The sequence below is a fragment of the Ochlerotatus camptorhynchus genome, unplaced genomic scaffold (genome assembly GCF_037179485.1).
Source record: "Ochlerotatus camptorhynchus isolate MF236.1 unplaced genomic scaffold, CSIRO-AGI_Acam_v1.1 ptg000213l, whole genome shotgun sequence".
NCBI classification, from domain to species: domain Eukaryota; kingdom Metazoa; phylum Arthropoda; class Insecta; order Diptera; family Culicidae; genus Ochlerotatus; species Ochlerotatus camptorhynchus.
This window is the reverse complement of record NW_027040703.1, coordinates 5335807-5352375: the sequence shown is the minus strand read 5'-3', so window position 1 is coordinate 5352375 and position 16569 is coordinate 5335807. Positions and strand designations below refer to the sequence as shown.

Here is a 16569-nt window from a genome sequence, read left to right as displayed (position 1 = left end):
TCGCTAAACCGTAAATCTCAAAATATAATGAGTTAGGTAAGAGAGTGCACGTTTGATCAATATTGTCGTAGTAATGGCCCCTCGCTAAATTTTAACTTCTGTTTATTTTTCACACTGCCATACTCTAGCGGAACTATCAATCTATCGTCTTCAGAACTTTTTCAAGTTAATAAATTATCGCACTAAAGCTACATGTTGATATTGGTATAGCATTTCCTCCTAACTCTGAAAATCGTAAACATCACGTACGAAATAACGACACACTTTGATTTAATGTAACAAAACCAATTTTGTATTCCTACGTTAATAATGCGATCGTGTCTCGGACGCAACCCCTAACATTTTTAATCAATATTACTGTTTTCGTAATTTTCAACATATCTCTATTTTTTCCAGATCCACATCGAAGACGCTGGCAATGATAAAGATGATGAAGTAGAAATCGTCAAATCCGAACCAAGCCCGGTAATCGTTCTGGACAGTGACGATGAAGAAGAACCGCATCCAATCATCGATTGCACTGATACGGAAATGAAATGCTTAACTATGCCATCCAGTGAAAATAACGGACCAACGCTAGACACAATCACCAGAAGTTCGCACGAACCGGCCAAAATTTGCAATTCCGATCATTTACTAATGGAAACAATTTTCAATACTCCTCCACCGACGCCGAAAGCAGAGGAAGACCAACAGCCACTGCCATTGCCAACGTCAGCACTGCCAAGTGAATCCGATGTTTCTGCTGCAACAGCCATAGTGCAGAGACGGAAAAGTATGCTCCCAAAGGGCGTCACTTTGAAAATATCCAAGAACGTAAGACTTCGCAGTAATCGCGAGAAGCGACAGTTTATGTCAGCCTTCCGAAAGTTGAACTCCGATGAGTGTTTCCATATCAATTTACGAACCAGTGAGACGGACTATTGTCTGCGGAAAACGGTAGCTGTTTCTAGCATATTTGTGGAAGTCATCAGTTTTGCTGAATTCAACCCTGGTTCGATGATTGCTTTGCCGATTAGCGGAAATGGGCTGGAGTTAAGTGAGACGTCATTTACAAATTTACCATCCATTAGGCTGGAGGATCCGATTCTGCAGGAGATTTCTGGACTACAATCTACCGAAGAACAGCAGGCACTGGACGATCAGCTGATGAGGTTGATAACCACGATTGATGATTTCCCTCAGTTGTCCCCGGAGTCGGTAGATTTCACCGTATTTTCCGATGAGCCGGATCGAACGTCGATGGATGCTCTTACCAACGACCAAACGCCTCCATCGACGGTGGTTAACGGTTACTGTCTGTGGCCCCACGATGATTTCTCCATATTTGCAAATCTCGACTTTAACCCATGGTTGGGACAGCAGAACACCGCGTTTCCTGCATTCGCATCATCGTGTACTTCGCTTGTCTAAACCACTGACGTCCACAAGCCGGGGTGAGAGTAAAATCTAGACGTTGTAATTTATTGTACAGAGATTTTCTCAAGTCCTCAGTCCAAGCGATTCATTGAAGTAACTCCTGCATTGTCTCTTTGAAGCGGATCTCCTATCACCAAAAAAAGCGGACGACTGCAAAACAGAGCGTCATAATTAGCAATCGTATACTTCCGTTTGCACAGCAATGAAGCAAAAAGCTTATCGGTTTCAACTATTTTGTCGCATTGGTTTCACATCGTTATCGAATCGAAACGAAAAAAAAAACGAAGAAGCAGCACTGTATCAGTACAATCAGATTATCGGATAAAAAAAGTGAATAAAAGTAGCATGAAGCAGACGATAATTGCAGAACCACAGAAACGCTCTAGCGCTCTAGCGCTAGTCACAATCCCAGAAGTTACCTTAACTCTCAATAGGATAGTTCGTTGAAAATAAAAAAAAAAGATAAGTAGCACAGAAGATGAAACAAACAAAAACTGCAATCGATCGGTCCCGTTTCAGTGATCAATGTCGTTAATGAAATATCAACCGCAAAAGCAAAACAAGAGAAACGAATATAGTAGATAGCTTAAAACCGGCATACAGCAATGACACTAGGATTTCAGCTCTTTCAATCATTTCCTATTCTCCTATTATAACTATAGAACCGTAAGTCGTCGAATGTTCCTGTTTCAGCGGATAAATTTTTAATGTCTTATTCTCGCACAATTTCAAACTTTGCGGTTTCCATTAACTTGAATACTACATTTAGGGCTTAGCTTAGAAAGAACAATTTACAACTTGATGTCTACATAAAAAATAGCATCTATTTTCTCAATAAGGTGATGGTGTAAAGTTTCGTCTCTTAGACAGGTAAGAACAATTAAATCGAGCTTCGATGTTCAAATATGTGGTGCAATCCCGGGAGGGGCGGTTTGCTCCCCTCGTGGAATAAATAAATCGTGAATTCAAGCAGAACTGATGCTCTTTATTATCGATGAAAGAAATGGCCTTTGCGAATTGGCGTTCGGTGGAGTCATCTCTATGGTATATGGTAGAAAACATTCACAATGTGGAATCACCAATCGATCCCTAAGACATGTAATATTTCAGCATATTAATAGAGTATGAATTGAATCCCAGCAAGCATTTTCATCAGAACATCACCTAGCTAATTGATACATGTATGAAGCATTGAAATACGATTTATCTTTGCCTATAGATTTATTGTTCGATGTGAAACATTTCTAATTAAGCTGTGCCAGATAGAAACAAAGAAAACTTCATCTTACGATACCTACAATGTATACGGCAGGTCAAATGTATGCTCTATCGAAATGGGATTCTACCATTCAGAATCCTGTTGCCTACGATATCATTAATTAGAAACTTGCATTGCAAAGAAAACAATTGAAAGAACATTTTCTGTTTATAAGACGCATTGTATGTAGGTTTTACACATTTTCCAGTTGCCATGGTGTTACTTCCCCACGTTGCTGGTAGCAATTACTTTCCTTCGACTGGAGAAATTCTCTGCCAAATGAGCAAACGACGAAACATTCAACACGTCTTCGGTATAGGAGATTATGATTTTTTCCACCGGCCAAGAGACCATCTAACATCAAGAAAAAAAAAATTCAAAAGGGTATGTGTTTTCACATCTTTTTTTTCCTTGATTTGTTTTCTGTCGATCTTGTTTTCCGTGCTGAGCACCAATGCTACCGACGCCAGGAAGGCAGCTCCCACACCTGGACCCTACCTATCGACCCATCAACTCATGAACCGGGGACCAACAGCTTTACTTCCCTTTCCGAAGGAATGCGTGATTAGAGATGTTATGCCTCAGAACATCCCGGCGGCGCTGACTGGGATTGAACCCAGGCCTGCTGGGGTGAGAGGCAATCACGCTTACCACTACATCACCAGCACCACTGAGTGTTTTCACATCTGTATTTTTCAAAAAATTATGTTGATTATTACGAAATTGTGTCGGAGAATTATTTGTTGACAACCATTTGAGTTTCATTGAAAAAAATATGCATTGAAATTGTATTTCCTTTTTTTTTCAAAGAATAAAAAATTTAATTTGAGTTGCTTATCGTCCAATGTACGATTTAAAAAAAAAAGAAAAGAGTTCAAGTCATAAGAAAGATTTTTTGTATAAATTAATTTATTTATTAAGGCTCAAATGCAGAAGCTTCACGAAACCGAAATTAATTTTACTTTTTACAGTGTTTCTTAACACTAGAGTTAGTACAAGTGAGGTGAGGTTTGAATACTACCGGCTTACTCGAGGTTACGGGCTACAATCTATTAACAGGCAGGGAAGCGATCAAGGAAAAGGTACACAAGGGTACGATTGACATATTTATCCGAGGTATTTATCTTAATCTTAACGATTGACCATGGTAGACGCACTGCGGTGACGGGAAAGTACGCTTGATCTCTTTCAAGATGAGTGATGGTTGTTGGCAACTACAACTGGGCTTGGGAAGGGACAGCGATGAGAGAACAGATACTAAAATCATAGAGGTTACTCTAAGACTAGAAGGTCCCGAAGAAACGTGCTCAACTTTTTGGCTCAGCTCTGGTACTCTCTTCGGTACCAAGCTAATCGATACACCCCTCGAAACATAGGAAAATCCACGAACCCCTCATTCGATCTATCAAACTTTCAAAGCGAATCAAAAAAAAAAACATAGTGTAGTATTAGAATTTCGACTAGAATGGAACGTTAATCGATTTGCTTGGGACCTAGGCTAGTCAAGTAGTGAGCCAATTAAAAATCGTTAGTTTCCACCGGTTGTTAAAATTGAGACACGAACAGACAAAACTGTACCACACTCTCAACCGTTAGCAATTCTAAACGTCAAAGTGGATGATCGACAAAAGCAATGGCCAGAAGCTAGTTGCAGTTTGGATAGCGATTCAAAAGAAATTCGTTCGCTACGGCCTTCGTCACCTTCGTTTGGATCCAGTGAACCTTCCATCCTATACGGATTGTTGTCTACTCCTGGATCCTGAAACACTAGAACATAGGCGAACAGTTAACCAGGCAGTATCTAAGGCAAAAGTATTACTAGGCGAAACCGACTGTCCCAGAATTTTGGTCAAATTAGAAATCTACGCTCCTGAGCGAGTTCTTCGAAATTTCTACACATTGTTTGGCTTCAACTGAACCGCTGAAACCTGCCGTCATCGGATAGAAAGGCGATAAATGATTTGATACGGCTCAGGAAGCAATCCACTAATGGCGTAGGTCAGTGTCTGTCCAATTAGGGGCTGTTCATTAACTATGTAGATGGTTTTTTTGGGATTATTGACCCCCCTCCCCCTGCGTAGACAATTGTCCATACACAAATTTTAAAATTTGTATGAGCCGTGAATAAATGTCAACCCCCCCCCCCTTCCCCTAAACTGTCTACGTAGTTTATATACAGCCCCTTATTTACATTGCTGAAGTTTATGCTACCTGTTGTCTTTTTGCTTTTCATGGTTCACTATCAACGGAGCGGCGTAAGTTTTCAATTATATGACCCTACGGCATAGGATTATTTTAACTTACTGACAATACTGTACTTGTGTTCTTTTTATTTTGCTAATTTTCTGCATCGTTCCTTTGTAAGTTCTTTAATTGTAATGTGTATGTTAAAAGATATGGGGTTTTTAGCTAAGAGAAGAGGGGTAAAAAAACACTTTTCTATCAAACGCGAACCAGCTCGTGATTGGACGATTTGAAGTGCGTAATATAGAGATAGAGATAGATATAGATAGAGATATACATAAAAGAGTAACAAGCCAGTCGTCTCCTCCTCCTCTTAGGTTTTTACTAGGGGCAAGACAGCTTTTGATTTTTTAGTTTTTTTTTTTGAGTAACTCAGAGTAAAAGACTGAACACAATGGCAGCGGCATAGCGGCACAGCAAAAAATGCGCAATGTACTAAAATTGCACTAACCGCTGCACAGTGGGACGAAATCAAAAATAGAGGGACATGGCTATTTACGACGAAACTATTGAGTGTAGCATTTTGATTTCTTTTAGATTGAGTCTTTATTTTTTGAGTACTTTAATTGAGAAGTGAACATTTTTGTTCAAGGGGGGTATACACTAAGATAGAAAATAACGTTTTTATGTCTACACATTTTTAACATAAAGGTTGAGACGTTAACAAACATGTCATGTAAAATTAAGTGCTCTGAGACTGAAAAGTTCGTTACTCGACAAAAAGTACGTTTAATTGAGCTGAATTTCGCATCTATTATGACTAAATTTTATGTTAAAATTGACGCTTGTATATGTCAGTCTCAGAGCACCTAAATTTACATGGATTTTTCTAAGTCTGTAGTTGAAATTGATGAATATCTATGGAAACATTGTAGATTAAGTCATTTTAAGGTTCTAAGAAGGGTCATTATTTTGTTTACTTCTTCTTTTTGAAATATTCTACGATCATCATTTTCTAAATGTATTGGTAAAATTCATTGGAAGTGCATGTCTCCACGCCAAAACTGCTAATGTTTCACAAATATCAACTGGTATGGTGAGGAAAACTTAACCATCTGTTTTCTTCCTTAATTTCAATACAACAGCAAATGTGATGTCACACTATCTAGTGGATAAGAATGGAGCAGACAAAACATTCACACTGCCAGACTGCGCTGTATGCAAGTTTGTTTACACCCCTGAGTGGGAAAGTGAATACCAGGCTACGTGCACTGCTGCCATCAACCCTGTTAGGGTTGAATTCAATCTTCTGTGGCTATTTAAATTGGACCGGTAAAATGCCTAGAATGGTCGTTTTTGTTTTATTTACTCAGTTTCAGATATTTATTCACCATTAAATACATCCAATCATCTATGGTAATGAGTCAAACTTCGCAATTGCTTATTTAATAAACTTAAATTCATTGCTAGAGGTAAAACATCTGGCAACGCTTTTTCAATGATAGTTTTACGATTGCTGGCAAAGCAGTAAAGTTGAAGTAGTTTTCTTGGTGTTCAATTTTGTTCACCAAGAGTTTTGAGGAGCAGCTGTTTTAGGTTTTGTGTATTCAATGGTGTGTTATTGTGCTATGCTTCGAAGAACACAAGTATGTAAATACAGTGAATATGTTTTAGCCAAGAAGTTTTCGTTCTAAAATCATGAAATACAAGTGTTGAATTTTTGTATTAATATTATGTGAATGTATGTGTAAACCAATGATGATGATTAAAGAATATTTCAAAAAGAAGACGAACATAAATGTACTTACCCTTTGTAGAACCTTAAGAAACTTTGTTCAAGATGTCCATTTTCTATCTCTCAAGTGGACGAAGTTATAGGGTGAAAATGGATTGCTATCGCTAGTACTCCCTTAGAAACCGTTTTTTACCATAAATTTTGACGTAGGACTACGTCTGTGATTTCTATATGGGGGTACACTTTGTGAAAACCGAAATTAGAACATGTAACAAAATTATGAAAGATTTTGAACGTTAATAACTCAGCTACCCCTGGACCAATTTCAATAATTTTATCACCAATCGATTAGAAATATTTCGACGCTTTTGTCGAATTTAAATTTTATCATTTTTCAAAATGTCAGTATTAAAAATTGCACGAATGTGCACCTTTTGCTATAATAGTTAAAATTATCACCGATTGCCTGCGAAAAACGATTTCCCTAACACAGATTTCAAAGTTGAATTCCATCCGGTCTCACCAAACGGTGTTTATTCAATCACTGCGTGGTGAGTGGTGGTGTTCTCCAGTATACAACGAAAGGCTCCCCGCAAGCAGCTAGCTATCAAGGCTGACCTCAACCGCTGATCGGATTCAGTTCCAATCACCGTGTGTGGTGGTGTCTGGTCGTCGGCATCAGCAGCAGCAGCAGCAGCAGCAGTATACAACGAAAGACTGCCTGTAAGCAGCGAGCTACAGTCCACATAAGCATCCATAGAAGGAGGAAGAAGCCGCAGCGCTATTGATCGGAATCAGTAGCTCTTCGTGAGTCGCTGTGGGCCATCTATGTCAAGCGCGTCATACTAAAGAGTATAAGCAGATAGGACCCCGCTCAAATTCCTATTCCTACTCAAAACACAAGCTCATGCTGCAGTTAACAAATAAGATTTATTATATAAGACCACGTAGTCCTACGTCACCATTACGTACAACACCATAGGGCTGTCCCTTGTAGTTTTTAATTTGAATTTTTAAGTTTTTTCAATGTTGTACAAAATTGTAAGTGCTCTAAAAATGCACATTTTTGCTCTAAAAATCATATCGCTATCTCTTCATATAAAGGATTTACATACGTATTTATAATTTTTCAACACTAACTTTAAAGGGGTGTATCTTGCAGGCAAGCAGGTATTAGCAGCTAAACTCAACGTAATTTCATTCAACATCTTCTAGTCTACTGTGACATATACAATTCATAGGGGGATCCAAAGGGATGCCAAATGAATTTTTTAATATAGTACCTCAATGTTTTGTTACGTTTTGCTGTTTTCATGACCATTATCCCAAGCATGTACATTAGAGTGTGTTGTAGCTTCAACAAAGTTGTTTGGTATAGTATTTTCTATCTTAGTCCGAGTTTTGGTGAAATTTGAGCAATATTTGGATTTTTGGTAAGCAAATGAATAGGATCGATCCGTTTCTCACACACAATTTAAAATCCTTCCGCTAATCGAGATTATTACCAAATCCGTTCAAATTTTTCCCAGTTGTTGGGGACCAGAATAAGCATTGAAAGAGCAGTGGAAAACCCACTCTAATGTACATACTTAGAAAATTGGTCATGAAAACAGCAAAACGTAACAAAACATTGCGGTACTACATTAGAAAATTCATTAGGCATCCCCTTGGATCCCCCTATGAATTGTATATGTAAGAGAAAACTAAAAAGTGCTGAACAAAATAACGTTGAGATTAGCTGAAATACCTGCTAACATGTAAGATACACCCCTTACAGATAGCGTTTGAAAATTATAAAAAGGGACATAAATCCTTAAAACAAAGAGAAAGCGATTTGTTTTTTGCAGCAAAAATGTGCGGTTTTAAAGCACTTACAACTTTGTAGAACATTGAAAAAATTGTAAAATTCAAACTAAAAAGTTATGGTAAATAAAACGGTTTTTAAGAGGGTACTACCATTAGTACTCCATTTTCACCCTATAGCTTCGTCCACTTGAGAGATGGAAAATTGACGTCTTCGACAAATTTCCTTAAAATAACTTCATCTACAATGTTTCCATAGATGATCATCAATTTCAACAAGACATAAAAAATTTATTTTTTTTATTTTAGTGTATACCCCTCTTAGGCAAAAAATCATCACTGCAACAAAGTGATTAAAAATTGAAGAAACATTTTAGAAGGCATCAAAATGCTACACTCAATAGTTTCGCCACAAATGGCCATGTCTCTCTTTTTTGATTTCGTTCCATTGTGCGCTGTACCGCTGCCGCTTAGCTGCATTACTACCCACAATGCATGCGTGGAAAATCTATTTATTTTTCCTCTTCCGCTGCATGCTGTACGTACACAAATTTGGGTGACTGATTTTCGTATGGTTTTGTTGGTAAGTACTAACAATTAGTTATAATAGAATCAAGACCAGGGGTTGAAACAGTTGACGTTTATTACTACACGCGCTTCGTTTTCGTGCGCGACAGTCTGTTTGTATTCGTACACTCATGCTCTACCGTCGTCTCTCCCAAACAACACAAACGGTAGAATAACATTCGAGCAAAAAGAAAATTATCAAATAACTATCATATGACATGTGTAATTTCGTTTCCTCAATTTGGTGTAAACTAAACCATTTCTGATCAGAAATGTTATTACTAGGACATTATTGCTTGCTATTTTCAGAATTCACACGAGCACAACATCAGCAGCTCTTATTATGAGAAAAACTAAAAACATTCATTCGTCGCGGTCTTCGGCGACAGTGTCGTATGACAGAGCCTGTCATATGACATTTTAGTTAATTACTGTACTATGATAGCTTGTTTTGCAAGTGTCGGAGGCAAAGGCAGTCGATTATCACAGAAAATGTGTCGACTACCGTGATCGCTTACAAGACTGATCAAGACAAACAAATTAACTTTACTTTACTATCTTGATTATTTCAGCCAGTGTGGATCAGTCTGCTTCTGTTAAACACAGCAACAAGTAGTAGATCAGAATAATTTGTTCAATCAGATCGAGTCAAATTCTGGTGACTGGGAAGGAGATCACGATCCTCAGTTGGATATACTTTTGGCGGACAAGCTTGTTGGTGGTGGCAGTGTGTGTACTCCTTTCGTTGACAGGATCTGTATGGAATCCAGATACGAAGTTTATCTGGATCGTGCATCATTTCCGAGGTATGACAGATTTGTTGTGGGGGACATTTTAAAATTTGGTGATTTCATTTTCACTGGTGGTACATTGGCCATTGGTTTTGATTGGTGGTACCTTGTGGAAGGTATCGCATCTGTAAAGGATCGTGAACTTGATAGGCTTGGGTGATGGTAGGAGACATCACAAACTGCGATACGATAGGCTTTGGTGATGTCTTCGAGGTTCCGTAGTTCTGAGTCGATCAGAACTGTTTCGAGGATGTTGTTTCTAGAGTGGTAGTGAACTTTCGTCCGTTCGAGTTCTGGGTTTGATTTTGTATTGCTCCCAGTTTCTCGTCCACTGCCCAATCCGCTCTCATTCTAATGAGAATGCAGCCCAATATTTGCCATGAACCATAGTTATGAATTAGATAAATTGAAAATGTAAACACAATCACAAAAGTCTAACTTCAGGGTTGCCAAACTCATGGGATATTGACACCTTGATTGATACACTTCGGCCTACTTCGGAATGATCGGCACAACGTATGGCACAGATTTCGGCACTGCCAAAACTCTTGGAACATATTAAGGTGTGCAGAGTTGAATATCTCTTGGTGCAAATATATTTAATCTGAGCATATCTGGCTTGCTCATTGCCTTCAACAAAATTTCATATTTTGAGTAGTTCTATGAATTTGCTTAAGAAAGTATCCCTCTGTCTTTTCAGCCAAAAAAAAAATTACACTCAAAATAATCTACGCGTTGAAGCAACGGTAAAAAATACGTAAGCTCTCACTTTTTCCTCTCCTCTCAAATTTACGTGGCTCACGTAGAATGTAAGTGATATTCCTTGTATTTCACAGGGAGTTCCTTTTTAACATACCTACATAATCAATTAAATATACGTGATTTTCACATAACACTGAGTCTATGTGCGTTTCACGTAAAGCTTATGTAATTTCCACATCTAAAAAAGAGTGGTACGTAGAGGTACGTAGGTACACTCAGAGCGTTGAAAATCATGGTGGCATCACGATATCCTTTGTTCGGTATTTTTGAAAGATAGTGGCAAGTAAGTATAAAACTATGGATTATTTTTTTATTAACATTCTCTTTGATTGATTGATTTTTTTTTTTTTTTTTAACTCTTTATTTGTTCCAAATTCAAAATAAATTACATTTCATTTTTAACCTAGGTGCTCCAGTTACTACAGTAACTTACCAGCCTTAATTGTTATGATATATATCTAAGTGTTTTTACATTGTTCCTGCCTTGGCAATTCAGTATTTTAAACAGGTTTTTTAAACCTGCATGTCAGTATAACAATTGATAGCTTAAAACTAAATAACTAAAACTAAATCTTATCTAAGTATAAAGGGAATTAATCGTTGCAATTGAGGATTGTAACGATTTTTGCCGGAAATTATTAATTATTTTGTTGGACATTTGTGCTAAAGTCTCAACATTCGAAATTCTATGTACTTCGGTAGTACTGTACCAGGGAGGCAACTTCAAAATCATTTTCAGAACTTTGTTCTGAATCCTTTGAAGTGCTTTTTTCCTGGTAGTGCAACAACAAGACCATATTGGCACAGCGTAAAGCATGGCCGGTCTAAAAACTTGTTTAAATATTAGAAGTTTATTCGTCAGGCAAAGTTTGGATTTCCTGTTTATAAGACGATACAAACATTTTATATATTTGTTACATTTGGCTTGAATGACCTCAATGTGATCTTTAAAAGTTAATTTATGGTCAAGTATTAATCCAAGATATTTCACTTGGTTTGACCAGGAAATTGGAACTCCGTTCATAGTGACTATGTGGCTACTACTTGGTTTCAAAAAGGAAGCCCTGGGCTTATGTGGAAATATTATAAGTTGAGTTTTGGAAGCGTTGGGAGAAATCTTCCATTTTTGTAAATAAGAAGAGAAAATATCTAAACTTTTCTGAAGTCTGCTGCAAATAACACGAAGACTTCTTCCTTTAGCGGAAATGCCTGTGTCATCAGCGAACAAAGATTTGTGGCAACCCTGAGGCAAATCAGGGAGGTCCGAAGTGAAAATGTTATACAATATAGGCCCAAGAATGCTACCCTGAGGAACTCCTGCTCTAACAGGTTGTCGATTAGATTTGGAATTTTGATAATTTACCTGCAGAGTTCTGTCAGTTAAATAATTTTGAACTAATTTCATAATGTAAAGTGGAAAATTAAACTTTTTCAAATAGCAATCAAACCTTCATGCCAAACACTGTCGAATGCTTTTTCTATGTCTAGAAGAGCAACTCCAGTTGAGTGGCCTTCAGATTTGTTTGAACGAACTAAATTGGTAACTCTCAAGAGTTGATGAGTAGTTGAATGCCCATGGCGAAATCCAAACTGCTCATCTGCAAAAATTGAGTTCGTATTGATGTGAAGCATCATTCTATTCAAAATTATCTTTTCAAAAAGTTTACTTATTGAAGAAAGCAAACTTATTGGACGGTAGTTAGAAGCTTCAGCTGGATTTTTATCCGGCTTCAAAATTGGAACAACTTTTGCATTTTTCCATTTATCAGGAAAGTATGCCAAATGGAAACATCTGTTAAATAATTTTACCAGGAAAGACAAGGTACTCTCTGGGAGTTTTTTGATGAGGATATAGAAAATTCCATCATCACCTGGAGCTTTCATATTTTGAAATTTTTTAGTTATAGACCTTACTTCGTCCAAATCAGTCCCCCAGGAATCATCAAAAATATTTTCCCGAGAGAAAATATTCCGAAAATCCCGAGCAACCTGATTCTCAATAGGACTAGTAAGACCCAAACTGAAATTATGGGAACTCTCGAATTGCTTAGCAAGTTTCTGAGCTTTTTCCAAATTTGTGATCAAAATTTTACCACCTTCTTTAAGAGCTGGAATTGGCTTTTGAGGTTTTTTCAAAAATTTTGTGAGTTTCCAAAAGGGTTTGGAACTCGGGTCTAATTTAGAAACATTATTTTCAAAAGTTTTGTTCCTCAGGGCAGAGAATCGCTTTTTAATTTGTTTTTGCAAATCCCGCCAGATAACTTTCATGGCAGGATCGCGTGTTCTTTGAAATTGTCTCCTACGGACATTTTTAAGACGGATCAAGAGCTGAAGATCACCGTCTATTATAATTGAATCGAATTTAACCTCGCATTTTGGTACTGAGGCAGCTCTTGCTTCAACTATAGAAGTAGTCAGAGATTCAAGAGCATAATTAATTTCATCTTTGGTTTGCAAAGGAATGTTTGGATCGAAGTTATATTCCATAAATGTTCGATATTGCTCCCAATCAGCCCTATGGTAATTGAAAGTAAAGCTGTTGGGATTAGAAATTATTTCTTGGGATATTTCAAAAGTAACTGGAAGGTGATCAGAACCGAAGTCAGCATGGGTAACCAATTGGCTACAAAGATGACATGAATCAGTTAAGACCAAATCAATAGTTGAGGGATTTCTTGCAGAAGAAAAGCATGTTGGGCTGTTTGGATATTGAATAGTGTAATAACCTGCAGAACAATCATCAAACAGAATGTTACCATTGGAATTGCTTTGAGCATTATTCCATGAGCGGTGTTTTGCATTAAAATCACCAATAATGAAGAATTTAGACCTATGACGGGTAAGTTTCTGGAGGTCACCCTTGAGAAAATTCTTTTGCTGGCCTACGCATTGGAATGGCAAATAGGCAGCTATAAACGTAAGTTGTCCAAATTTTGTTTCAACAGAAACTCCCAAAGTTTCAAAAACTTTGGTTTCAAATGAAGAAAGAATTTTATGCTTGATTCGTCTATGAATAATGATGGCAACGCCACCACAGGGTCCATCAAGACGATCATTTCTATAAATCAAGTAATTTGCGTCCTTCTTAACCTTATGGTCAGGTTTAAGGAACGTTTCAGTTATAACGGCAATATGCACGTTATGAACTCTCAAAAAATTAAATAGCTCGTCTTCATTATCTTTAAGAGATCGAGCATTCCAATTTACAATATTTAATGCTTTAAAATCCATTACTGAATTTTAAAGTCATGACAATATTATTTGCAAATTTTACTCCAGTTTGAATAGCATCAAACATGGAGTTAGATTTAAGCATATCAGAAATCATGTCAATTAATGAATTCTGTAAAAATTCCATTTTGGGGGCAGTAATGCTTCCTAAGTCAAAATTGTCAAAATTTCCATTAGAACGTTGGTTAGTATTTTGATTTCTACCCGCTGCAATAGCAGCATAGGTAGCTCCATTAACTCGCTGAACATTGTTAGCAGCGAGGGGAGTAGGTACAGATGAAACATTTGAAGCAGGGGTGATATTTGTACCTACGGGTACGAATGTAGAATTTGTTCCTCGCTGACCGTTGTTAACAGCAGAGGAATTTGTACCTGGTCGGAAACGTGGAGCGTTTCCTACCTGTCGGTTAGAACGAGATTGTAGGATCGCTTTGCGAGTCTTACATTCCCAAAAATTGGATTTGTGGTTTTCACCACAATTTGAACATTTAAATTTCTTAGGATCTTCCTTCACAGGACAGTCGTCCTTTGCGTGAGAGGAATCACCACAATTCATGCATTTAGCTGGCATGTAGCAATTTTTAGTTCCGTGACCCCATCCCTGGCACTTACGGCACTGAGTGAGGTTTTGGAAATTTCCTCCAGTCTTCCTGAAGTGTTCCCACTTCACTCGGACATGGAGCATAAGGCTAGCTTTTTCTAAGGCCTTAAGGTTGTTTAGTTCACTAGACTTGAAGTGAACTAAATAAAAATCATTAGAAATCCCGTTGCGCGAATCGCCAGGACGGGATTTCATTTTCATTTTGATTACTTGGAGTGGCACAACTCCAAGTAATTTTGCCAGTTCATCTTTGATCTGATCCAGGGATTCACCACTGGGCAGTCCTTTCATGACAACCTTGAACACACGTTCAGTTTTGGTGTCGTAAGTAAAAAATTTGTGCTTCTTCTCAGTAAGATACTTGAGAAGACATTTAAATCCGTCCAAGGTTTCAGCCAATACACGGCATTCACCCCGACGTCCAATTTGTAGTGAAAACTTAACTTTCACGTAATTCAAAAGTTCCATGCGAAGAGCATGGAAATCGGTAGTGGTTATCACAATAGGGGGAATCTTTTCCTTCTTGGCATTAAGCCGGGAAAGTTTACTAGAATTTTTCTTGGATGATGGATCATTCTCATCATCCGTGAGCAAATCAAATTGATTACTCAAATTAATTTCTTCAGAAGGGGGGTCAAGAGTTTGCCCCTTTCTTTTGCGTTTAGGCGCCATGGCGGCAGTAAATGTTTTATCCAAATCGACTTCCAAGCAGATTACTATAAGAATCTGAAGGATCGAAGAGGAATTTTCCAAATCGATATCCAAGAAGGATTACCTCGGGTAGGGTCCAAACAAGGATCGAAGAGGAATAAGAGGAGTTGAACAAGGTAGAAATTTTTTACAGGTTGAGCACTGAAAAGTGCTGTTTAAATTTGTTGTAGCTTTAGGTAGTAGTAACACTTCCTTAAGCAAAAAGCAAATAGATCCGCACGGCAAGAGAGCACGATGCGGACTGACGGCTGGTTCGCCTCCAAGAATCATTCTCTTTGACAAAAACAAACTGACTGTTTCATCGTGCTCAACAGAATGATATCAAGCTGTCCAGCAGTTTCTTCCTCTAAGGAAAAAAGTACCTCGGTCCATCCCAATGATCGTTCAGGTTGTTTGTTCTGCAAACAAAAAAAATAATAAAATCTGATGTGATGTATTTAGAATATATGAATAAATTAAAGGAATATTATTATATTTTACTACTATGAATACAGTAAAGATTTTATCTACATATTAAGGAAATATTTGTATAAACAGTGTCAAAATATTGATACTAGAATCCTCCAAAGAAATTTAACCGACCAAATCACGTAACTTCTATGTGATAATTCAGTGACGGTTAAGCTTCATGAAATGAGTGCCCCTGCATGAGAAAAGTACGTAGCTCTTATGTGAAAAGTACGATGGATTTTCACGTAGCATTGACGTGAAAATCATTCTGAGTGTAGGTTCTTCATTTTGTTCATAGTAGGCTTTGAGAAATTTTTAAAATTGTCAAATTGTGGGCTAAAGCGCCTTTTTGATTAAATTAATAGTTTATACACAATTCAATTGTATATGTGATTTTCTCATCTCCGACCATTGTGAGTTGTTGGGGATCTCAATACGCGTCGAATGATCTGTGGGGAGTAGGTCAAGTTGGCCCACCATACTGTACATCTTTGAGTAAATCTTACATTATCTTACTGGTATGAGCGTCAATTATTTTGTAAGCATAAATTGTTTTCTAAATTTAATTAAAACGCTTCGCAATAAACCAGCAAGGTAACATCTATGTAGTCATGTACCAATACCTCCAAACGAGTAAAATACATGTTAGAAAACTTGCAAGCATCTGAAACCGAACAGCAAGCTTCATCATAGGTGAAATCACCCTTAAATAAAAGCTCCTTCATGAAGCTCTTCGGAAAAGCTACATGCATCATATGTAAGGAAGAGGAAAGCTCTCTCTCTCTCTCTCTCTCTCTCTCTCTCTTACTTGTTCCCATACATTTCTCCATCAGCAGCTGACTATTCACTTAAGTGTTCCTGCTCCTATTTAATGGGTTACTGATTAGTAAACGACCGACCATCTGCTCTCAGTTCGTCGTAAACATTCGTTAGAAGTGGTCGTGCTATTTCAACTGTGTTGTAGTCATTAGAAACAAAACTTACTTCAAGAAGCAGAAAACCACATCCTCAACCCATCACCGGCAGTAGGAATGAAAAAAAAACCGCCCCAGTGGGT

At 37.7% G+C, this 16569-nt stretch overlaps 1 protein-coding gene across 4 annotated transcripts in view; it reads left to right on the top strand.

The window, feature by feature from the left end:
• The window catches only part of LOC135703420 (uncharacterized), a 222113-nt gene extending 220194 nt beyond the window's left edge, over window positions 1–1919 (top strand). For all 4 annotated transcript variants that reach the window (XM_065224639.1, XM_065224640.1, XM_065224641.1 and 1 more), the window contains one exon: window positions 397–1919. In XM_065224639.1, coding sequence (XP_065080711.1) covers window positions 397–1413 — 1017 coding nt within the window. In that variant the 3' untranslated portion in view covers window positions 1414–1919. The remainder of the gene's footprint in view (window positions 1–396) is intronic.
• Window positions 1920–16569: the final 14650 nt, after the last annotated feature.